Below are 19,096 nucleotides of genomic sequence, written 5' to 3'. Positions count from 1 at the left end.
TTTTGTCCAAGCCCGGCTGATGACATTTAATGAGTGCTCCGTTTTCCCATTATAGATAGTTTCTTTTCCTTTATGACGGTAAATGCTATGAACGCTCCTTTGTCAAGCCTATCCAGGTTAAGGGCTACAAAGTGTCTAGATTATCAATGGAAAGATTCTCGATACCTGACGCAGGCGTTTTACAACCTTTTGTATTCCACAGGCTTCTCTATTTAACACTAAACCTATCAAGCCGGTCAGAATGACCGGTTTTACATTTTGTATTTTAAAATTGATGAAATTATAGAGACTTTTTCATAGGAAATTATTAAATGAATTTCACAGTCCGAGTATTCGTTGTAATAAAAATGATGGGAAGTCTAAATAGATTCGGTTTTATCGTTGTTACAGAGCAACAGAAATTCGTCGCTTTTAGTGCTCAGTAGGTTTAGTGTTAATAATATTCTATAATATATTTTAATAATATCTATTTAATAATCAAAGTAATATTTGACTACATTACTTTTAAGTTTCATAATTTTTGTTTTACAAGCACTCCTTGTTAACATAAATAATAATAATCTTTATTAATGCAATAATAGCAGTCTTGTTCTCTATTCTTATGAATAGTTATTGTTATAAAAATAATGTATATTCTACACTCCAAAGTACTATTAATAAATTATTATACATATAATAATAATAAAAATAATTTCGAAATTGAATATCACACATTTATAAAAATTTACAGTAATCATTTAAAGCTTTTACGTGGATGCTCATTTCAAAATCAACTACACATATAATTTTTCTTAATTATACAACAGGTAATCAATTTCCTCATTTTCCATCAGAAAAGTAGAAGGCAGCGTGACGATCTCTTCATCGATCGATGCATCCTCTTCTATTACTCCATTATCTGCACATTCCGAGATCCATTTGACCACCTCCTCAGGAATGTTTAATATATATATTTCAGAATCTAGATCTTCTTTAATACATGTAAATAGATTTAATTCATGTACTTCAGAATCTGGATCTTCTTTAATGATTGTGAATAAATCCGTATGATTCAGAACTTTTGACCATGAATTATAAATATTTTTCGTTGTGATATTGTTCCATGCATCGCTGATCATATACATGCAATCCTTAATATCGTAATCTGCGTAAAACTGCGTTATACCTTCATTGTAGTGCGCTATCTATAAAAAAGAAAAAAACATATGTTATGAGACAACAGAAACTAAATCGAATCAGTTCAATAACCAGTATAAAATTGGCCACACACACGGCAAAGTAATTGATGGCGAAATAATTCCTTGCATCCATCGGTAAAATTAACGACGATGTCAATGGTGGTATAAATACGATTTTAAAATAGCCATCATCGATTTCTTACTCAGTTAGTTTATGCCTTTTAAAATTGTCTACTAATAGTAGTTAGTTTATGTTTTCGTTGTGCATTATTTACGCAAACTCGCGTATAAAATTATTTGCTGCAGCTTCCTTTATGTATGGGACTATTTCTTTTTTAAGAGGTATGTCATATCTCTGTTTAAACCGACAGAGCCATCCGTTGAATGCTTTAAAGGTCGAAGGACCTCCAATTTCTTTGCATATTTCCGTCGTCTTCTCTTGTATAAGGCGATTTGATATAGAATCCTGTATCAGTTTTTCTTGCATGAACCAATTGTACAATGGCATCTATATATCCTTGTAAGGAGTTAAACGATGTCTCATCCCATTCTTATTTCTTGAATTTTATGAGTACCTTTAAGGTTTGTTGCTCAAAGTCTTATACCTCTGAATGGACTTTTCGCTAATACCATATCCTTGTACAAGTATCCTTGGGCTAACACCAGCATTTAACTTCCTCATGATCTCCTCTCATTCTAACAGAGTGATTTGTTTTGGCATGCCATTAACTGGTATCATTAGTTAAAAAATACTGTCTGCAATTCCTGAAAAACTGCTATGTTGACTCCAAAGTATGCCTCCAAAATATCTTTAAGGGGCTGTAGGATAGGAATAAAAAGTCATCGACATGTTCATGTGCAAGCATTTTCCTTACTTCTCTTGCATTCCTTTAATATTATTGTAGAGACATATAGTACTATGATGCAGAAGCTTATACTGCATAAACAGAAATATGTAAAAAGAATTAATTTCAATAGTATCTCAGTGAATTTGTAAATAAAATTATGTAAACAAAATACATACAAAATACATACAGAATATGTAAACAGAATACATCATTCCAATTGAAAAAATAAAATTTGTTACACCACATAATGTATTCTTACATACCAAACAATTTTTGTTCAAACATTTTTTTCACAACATTACTCTACGAGAAGATATTTAATTGTTTTGAGATAAAACAAATGTCTAGTGTAAAATAATTTTCGGTAATTCGAAATTAATAAAACCCTAATTCGAAATTAATTGACTGGTACATGCGTCTGTAGCATAATTAAAATGTATAACTTATGTATCTTCATTTAACGTCTATTATGAAATGTTTATTTAACATCACTTCGACTGTATTGTGTCGTTACATTATACCGGCCACTTTACTACATAAATAAATTTTCTCACTTTATCTTCCAAAATCATTCAGAGGCGAACGAGGCGGAAAAAAATAGCTGGATATTCCTTGGTATTCTGCTCTGTTCGGATAATTGTCACAAATCCTCTGTAATAAAAGTCTGAATCTGCAAAAGTTACGTGGGTACGGCATTACAATATACAACTGTCCTAATGTCAATTGACAAGTAGAAACAAAGTTTGAATTTTTGACAGTGATTATAAAGTGCAAGAAGATGGTTCAACTTCATTATCAATAACGATACCCTTCTTTCCACATGAGGAGAATACAGCAAGCTTTCTTCGCGTCGTGGAAATGAGCCATGTGTGTATGTACAACTACGGCATTGTGGCATCCATTCTACTTTCATTGTAGTACAGTTCCATGAGCATTTCCTCAGCAGAATTTAGGAATAAAATAACGATACAGAAAGTATAAGAAATTTAGTATTTTCAAGTTATTACATTTATTAAGTTAAATGGCTACTCTCGAGGATAAATCTATTTGGGAAGATGGAGAGGTGAAGAGCTTACAATTTATTTCATAGTGGTTATGTCGGAATGACAAGCACATATAAATGGACGCGAAACAAACTTAATTTAACATATTTTATATCTTGTTACCCTTAATCTAAAATATTATGCTTAAAAATATTTTAATGACTTGTGAAGTTCTTATTTAAATCTTATTTAAGTCGCTTGTAGGAGATATTAATCCATAGATTATACTATAAAGATTAGTAATAATAACAATTACGATATCATAATATATATTGTATTTATAATAACATGATATCTTCTTATTAGGAGTTTTTTCTGGCAGATGTGTCAAGAATGTCTGTTGATGAAATTGTGTCTCGTACACGTTTGTTAGACAATGAAATAAAAATTATGAAGAGCGAGGTCATGCGCATTTCTCATGAACTGCAAGCACAAAATGACAAGATCAAAGAAAATACTGAAAAAATAAAAGTAAATAAGACATTACCTTACCTGGTATCCAATGTCATAGAGTTATTGGATGTAGATCCCCAGGATATGGGAGAAGAGGATGGCGCAGTTGTGGACTTGGATGCACAACGGAAAGGGAAATGTGCAGTTATTAAAACCTCTACAAGACAGACATATTTTCTTCCTGTAATAGGTTTGGTTGATGCTGAAGCTTTAAGACCAGGTGATTTGGTAGGTGTTAACAAGGACAGTTATTTAGTCCTGGAAACATTACCAGCTGAATATGATGCAAGAGTCAAAGCTATGGAGGTGGATGAAAGGCCAACAGAACAATACTCTGACATTGGTGGCTTAGATAAACAAATTCAGGAACTGATAGAAGCTGTCGTCTTACCTATGACACATAAAGCAAAATTCGAGACTCTTGGTATTCAACCCCCCAAAGGTGTACTTTTGTATGGACCACCAGGAACTGGGAAGACTTTGTTAGCCAGAGCTTGTGCTGCTCAGACAAAATCAACTTTTCTTAAGCTAGCTGGTCCACAATTGGTCCAAATGTTTATTGGAGATGGCGCAAAGTTAGTAAGAGATGCATTCTCACTCGCAAAAGAAAAAGCACCAGCAATTATTTTTATTGATGAGTTAGATGCAATTGGTACAAAGAGATTTGATTCTGAAAAAGCTGGTGATAGAGAAGTACAACGTACTATGTTAGAGTTGTTGAATCAACTAGATGGATTCAGTTCAAATACAGATATTAAAGTGATAGCAGCTACAAATAGAGTAGATATCTTAGATCCAGCTTTGTTGAGATCCGGTCGTTTGGACAGAAAGATAGAATTCCCACATCCCAATGAAGAAGCCAGGGCACGTATAATGCAGATTCATTCCAGAAAAATGAACATGTCTCCAGATGTGAATTTCGAAGAATTATCACGATCTACCGATGATTTTAATGGTGCTCAATGCAAAGCTGTTTGCGTAGAAGCGGTACGTAATATAAAAGCGTTGAATTGTCATGAATTCAGTACATTAACAGTTAATTCCATACCACTTCTTACAGGGTATGATAGCATTGAGACGTAACGCAACCGCAGTTACACATGAAGATTTAATGGAAGCCATCAATGAAGTTCAGGCAAAGAAGAAAGCTAATCTCAATTATTATGCTTAATATAATTATGATATAATAATTATATATAACTTATTTAATGAGATACTTTCTGTAATGAATAAGTTCAGAGATTATAAAATGGCAAAAATTTCATATACATATAAAATGACTGTATGATGTTTGTAAAGTAATTAGGATAATATAAATATATTAAATCGTATAAAAAGTAAATTTTTGTACATTCAACCTTTATCATGTACTATCTAAATATATGCTGAATAAAAAATGAACATTTTTTTTATTATATATGGAGTATTTTATTAGTTTCTTTATATTGCTCTGTTTTACTTTATTTTATATAGAGTTTCAATACTTTAATGGATACAAAAATTTGTACAAAGTGTATGTAAAGGGTTTATTTTTTGTTTTACTTTTACAGATATATTGAAATCTAAATCACTTTCTTCTAAAGAAGTTTTGAAATGAACAAATTTTGTTTGTATAGTTAGGTTCTGTTGTAAATTATATTATTTACAACATTTAGTTTTGTATAGTGTGTGAAATACAACAAAAGAATTATTTTTATTTGAAAGTCATGTGAAAATAAAGTTTGTATTTTGCAATAATTGTATTTACTTTCATCGTCTCCTATGGCTTCTTTTCTTTATTCTGAAAAAAAAGAAAATATATTAGTAATTTATAGAAAATGTTTTATCTAAAAATTCAAAGAAAAAAATATTTTACTTCTTTGGTCCTTTTACAAAACACCAATCGACGGAGATAGGCTGTCCTAAAATTTCTGTTCCATTTAATGCATCCTTTGCTGCTTGAGCTTCTTTAAATGTCTCATATTCGACCAAAGCATATCCCTTTAAGAAGCCTGTTCTTCTGTCCAAGTTTAAATGCAAATTTTTTATTTGACCGAATTCAGAAAATTTGTCTTGAATATCATCTTCTTGTGCTTCTTCATGTACTGAATTTATAAACAAAATCCAGCCTTCAACAGCTAAAACATAGAAATAGATTGTGTTTTAAAATGTATAAATAAGTTAAATAAAGTTAATGTTTACTCTGAAATTATATTTTATGAATATTGCTGTGGAATGCAATTTTTTAGATTTATGTCTTACATCTCTGTGGGCCTGGCTCATCATCATCCTCCTCAACAATGTTCATTGACTCATAATGACCAACATCGTCACGGGTGGAAACTAATTCTGCACCATGTCCTCTGCCTTTTCTTCTTTTTGCTTTTTCTTTTAAACGGGCAATTCCCTCTGGGAATAATACATAAACATGTTGAATGAACAAAAACTATTACTATAGCATACAGAAATATACTTTAAATATTCCGAAACCAAAGTGACAACACGCCGGAAGAGGTTAGCTGTACAAAATAAAGCTTTCGCTTGTACGTAAAATTAAAATGAAGTATATAAACTTACGATCGCCTTCATCGTCGACTTCAAACTCCTCCGCATTATCAATATCTAAAACATCTGCCATAATTACTTTTTTTTACGTAGTTTCGTTTCAGTCAATGTTAACACTGGATACAACTGGATAACACGACAAAAAACTGTGTTTACCATGAAGTATGGAATGTATTCATTACAAATTGATATTAGTGTACAACCATTAATTATATACATACTAGATAGTTGACAATTTTTTGTATAAATCGTATGTACATGCAAATGTACATCATGTGTATACAAATTAAAAATTGATTTCTAGATAAATTTAGTATTAATTTTATCATTTTTGATATTGGTTGTATCAGTTCCTACAACGAAAAAAATGATCGAACTATTGTATACATATATTGTATTCAAATTTAAATAAATGGTAGAACTTTTGTATAATATTTCATTCACTTTCATTTATTCTAATTATATATTAATATAGCTGCAACATTTTATACCTATATATGTAAAACATAGATACTATATATCTATTTATGTAAAATTACACAAGACCAATAATGTTGATCGTATTTCACGTGTTCACAATCGATCTTTCGATACTTCTTGATGAGCATCATGTCAAATTTCAACACATAATCGTCCAACCAAATTTTCATTATGCAACTAATAACTACTTTTTAACAAAATTTCTAGAAATACCTAAATTAAAAACTAAAATGTCGGAAATATACATATTTGAGATGAAATAAGAATTAACCATATCAAAAACACACTTACAAAAATGCCGCTGTAGTAATTTGATTTAGTAAGAACATTTAAATGGCAACTGCTCCAGTAGTAGACAATAAAGCGCCAGTACAAAACGATGAGAAGGATGAAGAAAAAACAGGGAAGAAATTGACTATACTTGAATCGCATGGTTATTCCCTTGGAAAAACGATAGGTGCTGGTTCTTACGCTACCGTAAAAGTACGTTATCCATATATTAAATAATATGAAAAAAATCTAACGATTACGAGATTTATCATTAATTTAATGAATTGAAAGAATACCGAAAATTGTGATTCTAATATGTAATCTGAAGGTTGCAAAATCTGAACGACATGATTGCCAAGTAGCAGTAAAAATCATTTCCAAATTTCAAGCGCCCCGCGAATATTTAAAAAAATTTTTGCCGCGAGAGATTGAAGTAGTTAAAGGTTTGAAGCATCCGAATTTAATCCGTTTTCTACAAGCTATTGAGACAACCCATCGGTTAGTATTCTTTTATACAAAAATATATCAGAAATTCTCCTACGTATAAAAATATTAAATATTAATTATTCAAACTTAGTGTTTACATTATTATGGAGTATGCTAAAAATGGTAGCTTGCTGGACATAATAAAACGAGATACATACATTGATGAATTGCGTAGTCGTAGATGGTTTCGGCAATTGTTGGAAGCGATTGATTATTGTCACGGGCGTGGCATAGTGCATAGGTAAAAAATAAATAATAAATAGTTGATGAAAACCTATATTCAAAGATTTAAAAACTATTCCTGATGGTTTACCCTTTTAGACAGAATTATAAAGATTCAATAAAATACATTTATATCACACACATTATAATTATTGAATTTTATTTAGGGATGTAAAATGTGAAAATCTTTTAATGGATTCTAATTTTAATATCAAGTTATCTGATTTTGGATTTGCACGAGGACAAATGGTAACTAAAAACGGAATTGCTCCACTCAGTGAAACATTCTGCGGAAGTTATGCTTATGCATCGCCTGAAATATTAAAAGGAATTGCATACTTACCTCAATTATCCGATGTATGGTCCATGGGTGTAGTACTATATGCAATGGTTTACGGTAGACTACCGTTCGACGACACAAACTATAGTCAACTTCTAAAGGTAGCCAGGTACATTAAAAAAACTATATATAAAATCATGCTATCAAAAATTTTCTTTCGTATGATGGTATTCTTTTTAAATACATGTTTTGCTACAATAATTCTTTCGTTTTCCTAATATAGCAAGTACAAAGTAAAGTTTCATTTCCAAAAACGCCAATTGTATCTCAAGCCTGTCGTTCCCTTATTTCTCGTATTCTTGTACCACAACGAACGCGATTACGAATAGATAACATAAGAAATGACGCATGGCTTGCTGCAGCTCAAGTCACAGTTCAAACTTCCACTACAGATACTTTTATGGTAATGACGTTATTTTTGTTTATTATCTTGTCAGTATCGAATACTTATTAATAAACATTATGCCTTAGGGTGCTTCAAATGCAGGAGCAGCAGTAAATGAGGTAATAGAGATTGTAAAGAATGATGGAATAAATAAACATGCAGTTGATTCAAGAACCCCAGAAATCGAAACTCAGCCACCCGATTTAGACACTAAGATTCAAAAGAAGTGTTTGCATCCGAAATAGATTATAAATTTCTGCTGTCGCGCTAAATATTATTCCTCTGGTTTTCTGTATTTAATTTGACATAATAATTATCACAGTATCATGGCACCTTTATTTGTATTTTCTTTTTCAGTTCGTTCTCTGTACTTACATTACTACTATACAAAGTATACTGTCACGTATATTTATATTACACAATCATCTGTTTTTAATATTTCATAGCAAAGAGGACCTGCCTAAATGCATTATCTGAGAAAGACACAGGACATAGTACTGTGCTTGATAAATTATAACATAGTATGATACCTAGCAATCATGAGTATAATTATTGTACTCATCATAAAAATACCAGGAGCGGTTGCCTTATGAATACTCTTTGTATCATCTGAAAATGAACGACGCCATTGTTGAAAACCATTAATTAAATTAAATTGGCAGAAATATTTTTTCTTTATACAATATAATATTTACCATTGGTATAGGTCATTGATTCCCAATCTAAACTTCGATTAATAGCCTTTTTCCATTGCGTGTATAACATGTCCCGTTCTGTGCTCAATATTACATTTTAATTTACTTTTTAAGTACTAAATGAAAGAAGAAGGTTTAGCAAACATACCATTTTCAGTTATTGACGGCAAAAAGGTGTCACTTGGTACAGCTGCATCAATTTTCACGTCCCATTTACGTATGCCTTCCGCAGTTCCAGCAGCTATTGCAACTCCAAGTGCGGTAGTCTCACACATTAATGGCCTGACTTTCTTGTAAATATGTTCACTTAATAACGTATTTATTTATTCAGATCATTCATATATAGGATGTGTCGCCTGAAATTTTCACCTAAAATATCTTCATTATTTTTAATGCGACGAGAAATTTATTAAATCATTAAAAACAGCGGAGGTATTTTAGGTGAAAGTCTTAGGTGACTTATCCTGTACATAAAAAAATAAATCTTCATTAACATAAAGATATATAATATTTCCCTTACCAACTGGTATTCCACAAATGTCAGCTTGCATTTGCATTAATAAATTATTGTTAGTCATTGCGCCATCTACTAACAGTTTAGACAAAGTTAATCCAGTATCTTTTCTCAAGGCCTCTAAAATATCTTTTGTTTGAAACGAAACTGCCTGTAACGCTGCCTTTACAATATGAGTGATATTAGTGTCTTCTGTAATTCCACATATAACACTGAAACAACAATACTTTGCAACAGACATATGATAGTAATACAAGTTAAGGTTTCTCATGGCACGCAATTAATAAAATAACCTACTGTAACATTGTATGCAATTTACCTGCTAGCATCTTTTCTCCAATATGGAGCATATAATCCAGCAAATGCAGGCACAAATGTTACACGATTATCAGTAGGAATTTGTTCAATCAGAATTTCAGACTCTTTTACATGTGATAATATTCCAAGATTATCTTTTAACCATTGAATAACTGCACCAGCTATTGCTACAGATCCTTCAAGAGCATAAATGGGAGTAGCTTGTGGTCCTAATTGATAAGCAACTGTTGTCAACAAACCATGAGATGAATCTACAATCTTAAAATGTATTTATTTATATCTCACTTTTCTGAGAAGTTTTTTTATGAATGCTAAAATTGATCTTACAGCGGTTCCAGTATTATATAAAAGGAAAGAACCAGTGCCATAAGTGCTTTTTGCTTGACCCTTCTGTAAACACATCTGACCTAGAAGTGCTGCTTGTTGGTCACCTAAGCACTAAAAAAACATTTAATTCTTATTTCTGATATTATAAAAATCTTAATCCTTATTTTTAATTAATTTTATGTACCCCTGATATTGGAACTGCAGCCAAGATCTCATCCTGAATGTAACCATAAATTTCTGATGAGCTTCGAATTTCTGGTAGAATTTTTAAAGGTATGTCAAAAAATGCTAACAAAGTTGAATCCCATTTTAAAGTTGTGATGTTCATTAGCATTGTTCTTGAAGCATTAGTAACATCAGTAGCATGAACACCAAACTTTGTGCCTCCAGTTAAGTTCTATGATCGACAAAAGTTTGTTAGCAATATTTCATAAAAAGTTAGACGTATCAATAAATAAATCTATTAAATTTACCCATATAAGCCAAGAATCAATTGTGCCAAACATACATCGATTCTTATCTAACGCTTCTTGAATGCTAGGTACATTCTGTAACAACCATTTTAATTTTAAAGCACTGAAATATGGACTAATTGGTAAACCACAAAGTGGCTTTAGGTAATCTTTATTTTGGTTGCGAACTTTTTTTAATATATCATCTACTAATGAAGTGGTTCTCATGTCCATCCATGCTGCAAAATAATTGATTTTAAACTTTGTTTAGCTAGAGCTCCAATAATAAGTATATTAAGGTTTAATTCTCATATACAACCTATGGCATTATATAATGGTTCTCCTGTAACAGAATCCCATACAACTGTGGTTTCTCTTTGGTTTGTTATACCGATTGCAACTATGTCACTAGGATCTATGGTGAGTTGTCGTAAGTTGAATACTGTTTGATAGAGACATTCCTTAACTGCTTCGAGTATTTCCATAGGATCTTGTTCAACCCATCCTTCTCTTGGAAAAGATTGAGATATTGCAACTTGATGATACGTTAATACCTCTGCTGTATTTGCAGCAAACACCTAAGACATTTAAATTGTATGATTAGCAAACTAAAGAATTAGATTTAAGTTATAACTTTTCCTATTTGTATTAAACAATCAACCACATTTTAGAAAAAAATTACATTGTACATGTACATGTGCATATTAATACGAAAAACTGTATGTACAAAAATTAAAATAAAATTTAATAAAACAAATCAAATTTTATTACCAAAAACCTAGCACTACTTGTCCCTTCATCAATTGCACCCACGAGGGGTCCATATCTGCTTGTCGATTCATTTTTGTTCATCTCATAAAGGATTAATCAAACATGTGCCAATAGTCATGCGTTTTTGTTTCCATCCACTGTCAATGGGCAATTCAAATTGTAAAACAACGCAACCATGAATGTAAAATTAGTAGTGAGAGGCACAAAGCAATGGTTATTAAAAGGTTAGGTAACTATGGAAATCATCCTACAAAAATAAGTGTTAGATCGCGCGCACATTGCTGGCTGTTTTTCATTGATCGTCTTCTCGATGAATACAGTATATACCAAGAATTTTCATGCATCGTCCTCCATAACAAACTCTACAATCATACCGGTTTTCATGTATACATATATATGTTCGTATTCATAATTATGTCGCACAATATCAAATATTAATAAATTAAGTGTTGAAATATTGTGCGTATTTTTGTATTACTTTTATATAGATCTTCATTAGGTAGCATTATTATCTTTTTTTTATATTTTAAATATTGTATAAAGTTTATAGAAATTTGATATGACTGCATCAAGTGAAGAAATTAATTGTTTACACGAGTTTAAATCTAATATTAATATTATAAAGAGCCTGAAAACAATATTAATAACTGGTAAACTTTAAACTCACACGATAAAAAGCATACAATGTTGCACACAACGTTACACAATCAAATATGTATCTAACATTGGTTACCGTAACATTGTTTTAAAATTTGGCGGTGGCTAATTTAATAAACGTAAACTACTTACTTCATAAACTACGTTACAGTTTGAAAATCAATTTCGAAAAATATATATTTAAATACAAACGAAGTGTTTTGATTGGATCATGAAAACGTTTCAATAAAGTGAGAGAAAATATTGCTTTGGTGTCTCCTTCTGTATAAGATTAGATATTCATTATCTGTGTACAAGTTGTCGTAATGCGTAAAAATAAAACAATCCATGCATACAGTGGGACTAGGAGATTCCCTATTCTCATTTTTAAATTAAATAACAGTCTATGTAGTTCGAATAAATACACAATTATCATACGAATGATTTTTTCTTTAGGTATATGAATAATATGATCATGCTTCGAAGAATATGTTCTATATATGTATGCATTTAGACGACTAATAAAAATTATAATATGTTTGTAAAATGCATATACCATAATTATGTTGACGAAATTCGGAAAAAAACATAATTCAAAAAAGCTGAAAATTTCCTTGAAATATGGCTGCGTAGAAAAGATCCGATAGAGGGCATTCAACGCGTGCATACGCAATCATCTGCCTTCACCTGAAGCGAAGGCATCAAATTCCCGTTCGAGTTCCAAAAAGTGATAACGATTTCGTTGTGTGATTTTCGTGATTTCTTCACGCCAACATCTCTACCTGTCATGAAGACCTAAATGGCGTTGACATCAAGATTCGTCTGCCGTTTCGCTCGCTGCCAATCGTTCGAACAGAGAAACGAAAATTTCAAGTCAGTGCTGGCAACTTTTTACGTTTATTATAATGCTTCATTTTGACGACGAACACAAGCAAATATTTTGTTTACCGTGCATCGGACACGTTATTGTTAGGGTTATTGGATTTTAGCGGTTACTTGTTGACACCGACGAAAAACGGAATGCTTCGTTCTATACTGCGTCAAACATCGTCCGGTAGACGCCCGGCCACATTATTTTCTGTTTCTTTGTTTCGCAGAGTGTATCGACGAATACGTTATTGTTCGACGATACACGATGCTTGCACGACGGTGGACGTTGTCCTGTTCACAGCTCATGTTGTACGATGTTACATAAGAAGAGACCATTCTAAAAATCTAAATCTCGTAGTCTTCGATTCTGTTCGTATGATGCTATGATGAAAGTCGCGAAATATACCGCAAGATGCGAAATATCACAGCTGTTGTTCCTTTGCAGGCTAATGGTACAATTGAATGCGCGCTTAATGTAACTTTAATTTCTTAATGCCACTTTCTTAATTTTTAAGTATTATACTTATACTTAAGTATGATATTAATACTGTACTCTATGGTTATAGGGCAAAGTAGTGTAAATCATATTTTTAAGAAATTTCAGATTATTCTATAATTGGAATATAGGAGATGATATGTTTTATAATATTTTTTAATAAAACAAGAGATGATATTTTTTAATGAAAATACAATGAACAGATCCGAGATAAATTTAGTATTCTACAATTTAATTAATGATAAAACATTAGATTTACTCTATTATAATATATTATTCTTGCAGTTGCCTAAACGATGACGGCTGATTCAGAGAAAGATAGCACCCACTGTTTAATATGTAACAGTAAAGTTGGTGTATCTACTAGGAATAGCATACGTATTTTTAATGATAATTCTCATACATCATCGGAGAAACCACTTGTAGATATCATTTGTGCTGTTTTAGAAACAGATCTCAATGAAGAAAATGTACATTCTGTTGTTATATGTAAAAAATGTTATAAATTATTCAATGAGGTAAAAAAAAGTCATAAAGATAATATTCTTAATAGTTACATTAAGATACAAATAAAATTATAAGACCAATAATACTTTTAGGTTGATGAATTGGAAACCAGGCTAACAGAAGTGAAAGTAGAATTGTTTAACAATTATAAAAGAACTGTACAGAAAATATCCGATATACAAAATGAAGAAGAATATAATGATCATGATTATATAGAAAATACAGAAAGCCAAGGCACCGATGTAGAATTAAAATATGAAGAGAAAGTAAGTGATATTTAGTTGAAAAGTCATGGTTAAGGATCTTTTACTGTATTCATTTAATATTATAAGATTTATTTGAAGGATGAACAAGAGATGCAAGAGATGGATGGAGAGGAAGAAAGATTAGAAGAGGAGGAAGAAGAGGAAGAACCTTCTTGTGAACCAGAAGAGATCATCCTTGACATTGAACCAATGCCTGAAACAAGTAGTACTGAAGACAAGAAGAGGATGAAACGATCCAAAATTCCATCAAAAGTTGATGTTACCCAGGAACAAGTAAGAAATTACTAATTATGTACAGTAACATCTTCAAACATTTATTAAATATTACTCATTTTCTTCTAGATTGTAACTAGAGATGGTTCTATGTATACGTGTTTGTTATGTACCAGCGAAGAAGACAAAGTAGTTGGAGATGCAAAATCTATTATTGCACATATGAAAAGTGTACATGAAACCCGTTTATATATTTGTGACATATGCGGAGATGATTTTAAGAAGAGAACTGAACTCTCACTTCATCTTGATGATCATGTTGCTAAGGAAGATGGTGATTTTCAATGTGAAATATGTAATAGAATATTCAGTAATCTGCGCTTGTTCAGGATTCATAAACGAATACATTATCCACAAGTAAAGTCTTGGCCATGTGAGACTTGTGGTAAAAGATATAGGTCCATATCAAGAATATTTTCTATATTTTATTTGACTTGTTCTATTGTCATTGTGCCATATTTTCTATTATTTTTAGCTCCAAAAACTTGTTGGAGGAGCATATCAATACGCATACAGGTGTGCGACCTTATGTGTGTGAAAGTTGTGGCAAAGATTTTGCTTCCAAATATACATATAAAGCACATGTAAAAACACATGAAATTCGACCACGGCCTTACGAATGCTCACAATGTAATAAATCATTTTTAAGCCAGCAAAATCTTAACCAGCATGAAAGAACTCATAATGGCGTCAAGGAGTACATTTGTCATCAATGTGGTATGACTTATTCAATTGTCCTGTATTTGTCTTTATGTTTAGATTGTTCTGTTTGAGTACGCAAATTGTTAAATTTCTAGGAAAGGCTTTTGGCTCGCCACATAATTTGGAGGTGCACAATATAGTACACACAGGCTATAAACCATACATATGTAGAATGTGTGGTAAAGCGTTTGCTCGCAAAGCTGAAATAAGAGATCATGAAAGGACACACACTGGAGAAAAGCCGTATCAATGTGAATTTTGTGGAGCTACATTTAGGTACGTTCTCATAATTATTGATCATCGATATGAAGAATATTTTAATACATTACCATAATTCTTTAGTCAGAGGTCAAATTTGCAATCCCATAAACGTGCAACGCATTATAATGACAAGCGATACAAATGCGACGACTGCGGGAAAGGATTTAAACGACGAAGACTGTTAGACTATCATATAAAAGCAGCACATACTGGTGAAAGACCGTACAAATGTGAAGTTTGTACAGCGACGTTCGTTTACCCTGAACATTTTAAAAAACACATGCGCATACATACAGGAGAGAAACCATATCTATGTGAGGTGTGTTTTTTCAAAATTGTGTAATTGTGTATAATTTATATTTTACCTACCGGTAATGACTAGTTTTTAAACCCTCTATGATGCTGAATAATAAATGTTTCAAATACATTTATTATTTGTTTGTTGGTAAGACTGATATCGTTTTTTTCGTTAATCGAATTTTTCAATTTTTTCAGACATAGTACAGTTACATTAATATTATTATATTAATGTTTGACCTATTCTTTAATGTGATATTGTGGAATTCTAGGTTTGTGGTAAAGCATTTAATAGCAGAGATAATAGGAATGCGCATCGATTCATACACAGTGATAAGAAGCCGTACGAGTGTTTAGTTTGTGGTATGGGATTCATGAGAAAACCCTTATTGTATGCTCACATGCAAACTCAGGTGAATTAATGCGCTGCCTCCAGACAATAATTCTGTGTATTTGTGTAATGACGCTAACGTTGATGTTCATTATGCTTTTTTAGGGTCACTTAAACGATACTATTGTCGTTAATCAACCACGACTCACTACTGACGACGATCAAGTGATAACAATTCCTGAAGGTGATGTAGAACTGTTAATGGACGAACCCGAAAATGATCAGGTAATTAAGTGCATTTTAGTTTGTAGAAGATATGGATCGTAATGTGACGAGATAAATAATTTTCCTTAATTAATAAAATTTTCCTTGCATTCCAGTTGGAGGAAGCTGAATTATATGTGACTGAATTAAAAGATCATGTTATTATACAACAACAGAATGAAGATCAAATGTACCATGAAGAAGATGTATTAAACATTTCTACAGAAGAAAATGTTGCGGACGAAGAAGTAGGTCACCTTGTCGATGAAGAGGTAAATATTATTGTTCAATAATAATCAACGCTTATAGATGCAAATAGAGTGAATCGTAGTTACAGTAGTTTACGATTTATCTACATTTTATAGATGACTTTTGTCGAGAACGAGGGAATGGAGTGTAAAGAGGAGGATGCAGAGCAAGTAGAAGAAGTATACAATTATAACGAAAGTGAAGATGGAGAAACAATAGTTGTACCAACTACCTCAGAGTACAAAGAAATGGGAGAAGACGACAAGAGCGCAGTACGTCTAGTACAGATTCGGTTCCCAACATCAGTTACCGCGGAAGGTCGAAGCTGGTTAAGTTTAGTACAAAATACATGAACCTTTTTGTAGCTTACTAATCAAAAAATCGTCTGTTAATAGACCCCTAACGATAATGTAAAATCGTAAACGAGTGTGTAACAATATAAGTGAGAAGGATGGATGGATTTTGCCTTATATAGTATGCAAGTGTCATGTTAAATTTGGCATGAGCTAAACTTAATTACAATCTTATATGGTAGTTTTTATATTTAAATATGTTCTTGTAATTTTTATGAGATAACACACCACTATGTACTTCTATGGAACAAACTACACGATTAAGTTAGAGGGGCAAGAAACTTAAAATATATTTGCGGAATTCTCACTTGATTCTCTTACTACTCTGACTATTTTTATATGTTTTATCTGAAATGAAATTGTTCACGATGTTTTTATCAGAGTAATAATGAAAGCAAATATCTTACTACGTTTGATTTTAATGATATCATGGTTACATGCAAAAATATTAGTAAGCAAAAAAAGTATTCTGAGTTCCGAACTTCGGTACGACATTTTATACAATTGTTTACGGTGCAGCGAGTCAGTAGTATAATTTTAACTATAATTTAGGCACTTTACGCGTTTGTTTTTTCATTTCTTCATTTTTTAGAATTCATCAAATAAATGTGAGATGAGTCAATGTGTGAAATAATAGTTCATTTCAAAGCTATTTAGCATGTTTCAGCCGTTTTGATGATGCTTGTATCAATGAATCTATAGATCACCAAACGTAATAAATTAATGAATTATTTGTGTACATTTAACATAAATCACATGACGGATTTTGTTAAAATAGGAACATGCACCGATGAAACATTGTTTCCAAATTTCACATTACCCCGATTAGCAACTTTACATGTATACAATTTATAACATTAATTAATATTTGACATTGTAATTCTCATATTAAAAATATCTTAAAATTAACTTAAACCATTAAACATCACATAACATTCTAGTTAAGAATTCGTTTAGTATTATTTTTATTATTTAGAATTTACCGATTACTAATTTTATTTATGAATAATGTCGTGTAAGTAAAATTCAAAGTTAATATACTTACTATGGAAAAGAGAGTACAATGTTCCTGCGTTGCACTTCACTTTCTACATATTGTCAGTTACATAAAGCTCTTTGTAAACAGTTATAATACAAATACGTACAAATAAATAAATAAAATAATAATGTTCTTAAGTGTTATCCATATCTTTATTTTCCTTTTATCAACAGATAAGATATAATGGTACAATTATTATCACGGTTTATCATTAAGTAAATGAATATGTATAATGTATAAGTAAATTAAAACTTATTTAATGATGTTTACAAAAATGAATTATATTCTATACTTTCTCTCGTTTCAGTGATATTGACACATATATTGACACAACATATCGAGGTAAAATAATCGACATACACAAGTTATAGAGGTCTGGATTAGGTATCCAGGTAATTATAGAGAAGTCATATTTTTTTAATTATTAAACATTATGTTATTTTTTATTATATTATCTTTAACAATACCATAAAAAACGTATGAATTGGAATCCTTTAAAAAGTACGATATTTTATTTTTTATTTTTTCAATAAATCTGACATAATCTGACATAATATAAATTGTTAGATAAATTCGAATTCATCGAATCGAGTGCTACATTATTGAGAGAACTATATAATAATGTAATATTTACAGTGACTTGAAAGAAATGCTGACGCACGTGTTTTGTAAAATCGTCGGTTGCCTGGTTTTGATAAATGACAGGATATTACGGAGCACTGAGATAATCCATTCAGCGATTAATTGTTACGCTATTGTAGCCCGGGCCATCAAACAGCTTCTAGTCGCCTTCAATAAGTTAAATTGAGTGTGAATAATATTCGAATCCACCAGTCTCCGTGTCGAAGATTCGTGCCCTAATATCTCTTTATCCAGTTTCGTCTTTCAAGATTCACTTACAATAGACTTTTAATAGTTTGCCGTTAAATAATCGCAATTCTCAGAGTCGGTCCCGCATTTCAATGACACACGTACCTACATTTGTACACTTATCAAAATGATTCTGCTTTTTTTATTATGTCACACGTTTTTTCGGGCTTTTGTTAACGCTGAAGCGAAATATTATTTAATATCTCGCCGTTTAATGCGAACAATAATGTCTGAATATTCATTTAATGTACGAATAAATGCTGTTTAGTAGTTGTAATATTTAAACTGTCGTGCCTGTTTAACAATGTAATCTCGTGTGACAGTTTTTCATATTTCATCTAACTAAAATGAACGAT

At 31.4% G+C, this 19,096-nt stretch overlaps 5 protein-coding genes and 1 pseudogene across 14 annotated transcripts; 3 read left to right on the top strand and 3 right to left on the bottom strand.

Annotated features, from left to right (window-relative positions):
• Positions 1 to 452: 452 nt before the first annotated feature.
• On the bottom strand, positions 453 to 2,801 carry LOC117219140 (uncharacterized; annotated as a pseudogene). Its single transcript, XR_013034436.1, has 3 exons — positions 1,452 to 2,801; positions 1,271 to 1,418; positions 453 to 1,184 (listed from the first exon to the last, which is right to left on the bottom strand). The product of XR_013034436.1 is annotated as an uncharacterized LOC117219140 (transcript).
• Positions 2,802 to 2,914: 113 nt separating this feature from the next.
• Positions 2,915 to 4,864, top strand: Rpt5 (26S proteasome regulatory subunit Rpt5). Its single transcript, XM_033468057.2, has 3 exons — positions 2,915 to 3,089; positions 3,376 to 4,509; positions 4,583 to 4,864. The coding sequence occupies exons 1-3, from the start codon at positions 3,048 to 3,050 to the stop codon at positions 4,691 to 4,693; spliced, it is 1,287 nt and encodes a 428-aa protein (XP_033323948.1). The 5' UTR covers positions 2,915 to 3,047; the 3' UTR covers positions 4,694 to 4,864.
• A 170-nt stretch (positions 4,865 to 5,034) lies between these two features.
• tsu (40S ribosomal protein S12 homolog tsunagi) lies at positions 5,035 to 6,237 on the bottom strand. Its single transcript, XM_033468032.2, has 4 exons — positions 6,079 to 6,237; positions 5,764 to 5,910; positions 5,378 to 5,639; positions 5,035 to 5,302 (listed from the first exon to the last, which is right to left on the bottom strand). The coding sequence occupies exons 1-4, from the start codon at positions 6,137 to 6,139 to the stop codon at positions 5,272 to 5,274; spliced, it is 501 nt and encodes a 166-aa protein (XP_033323923.1). The 5' UTR covers positions 6,140 to 6,237; the 3' UTR covers positions 5,035 to 5,271.
• Positions 6,238 to 6,645: 408 nt separating this feature from the next.
• LOC117219121 (testis-specific serine/threonine-protein kinase 3) lies at positions 6,646 to 8,581 on the top strand. The gene is made up of 6 exons (XM_033468030.2): positions 6,646 to 7,029; positions 7,145 to 7,314; positions 7,394 to 7,543; positions 7,692 to 7,965; positions 8,088 to 8,267; positions 8,336 to 8,581. Exons 1-6 carry the CDS (start codon positions 6,880 to 6,882, stop codon positions 8,492 to 8,494), a joined length of 1,083 nt encoding a protein of 360 aa, XP_033323921.2. The 5' UTR covers positions 6,646 to 6,879; the 3' UTR covers positions 8,495 to 8,581.
• On the bottom strand, positions 8,563 to 11,778 carry LOC117219120 (glycerol kinase). 5 transcript variants are annotated; one of them, XM_033468024.2, is made up of 10 exons: positions 11,327 to 11,754; positions 10,875 to 11,133; positions 10,577 to 10,794; positions 10,288 to 10,500; positions 10,104 to 10,214; positions 9,778 to 10,034; positions 9,465 to 9,670; positions 9,093 to 9,230; positions 8,945 to 9,022; positions 8,563 to 8,858 (listed from the first exon to the last, which is right to left on the bottom strand). In XM_033468024.2, exons 1-10 carry the CDS (start codon positions 11,405 to 11,407, stop codon positions 8,761 to 8,763), a joined length of 1,659 nt encoding a protein of 552 aa, XP_033323915.2. In that variant the 5' UTR covers positions 11,408 to 11,754; the 3' UTR covers positions 8,563 to 8,760. The 5 variants fall into 5 exon arrangements, 3 of the variants coding, with proteins under 3 accessions (XP_033323915.2, XP_033323920.2, XP_033323917.2); XR_013034418.1 differs by lacking the exon at positions 8,563 to 8,858 and having other exon boundaries at positions 9,093 to 9,250; positions 11,327 to 11,775; XR_013034419.1 differs by lacking the exon at positions 8,563 to 8,858 and having other exon boundaries at positions 9,093 to 9,234; positions 11,327 to 11,773.
• Positions 11,779 to 12,620: 842 nt separating this feature from the next.
• LOC117219119 (uncharacterized) lies at positions 12,621 to 18,007 on the top strand. 5 transcript variants are annotated; one of them, XM_033468019.2, is made up of 12 exons: positions 12,621 to 12,835; positions 13,614 to 13,846; positions 13,928 to 14,101; positions 14,168 to 14,374; positions 14,444 to 14,772; positions 14,850 to 15,091; positions 15,172 to 15,352; positions 15,419 to 15,656; positions 15,907 to 16,047; positions 16,131 to 16,250; positions 16,346 to 16,501; positions 16,595 to 18,007. In XM_033468019.2, the coding sequence occupies exons 2-12, from the start codon at positions 13,625 to 13,627 to the stop codon at positions 16,829 to 16,831; spliced, it is 2,247 nt and encodes a 748-aa protein (XP_033323910.1). In that variant the 5' UTR covers positions 12,621 to 12,835; positions 13,614 to 13,624; the 3' UTR covers positions 16,832 to 18,007. The 5 variants fall into 5 exon arrangements, with proteins under 5 accessions (XP_033323910.1, XP_033323914.1, XP_076381368.1 ...); XM_033468023.2 differs by having other exon boundaries at positions 12,622 to 12,835; positions 14,180 to 14,374; XM_033468020.2 differs by lacking the exon at positions 12,621 to 12,835 and adding an exon at positions 12,899 to 13,284.
• Positions 18,008 to 19,096: the final 1,089 nt, after the last annotated feature.

Source organism: Megalopta genalis, chromosome 11 (genome assembly GCF_051020955.1).
Source record: "Megalopta genalis isolate 19385.01 chromosome 11, iyMegGena1_principal, whole genome shotgun sequence".
NCBI lineage: Eukaryota > Metazoa > Arthropoda > Insecta > Hymenoptera > Halictidae > Megalopta > Megalopta genalis.
The sequence above is the reverse complement of the archived record's forward strand: the minus strand, read 5'-3'. Positions and strand labels throughout refer to the sequence as shown.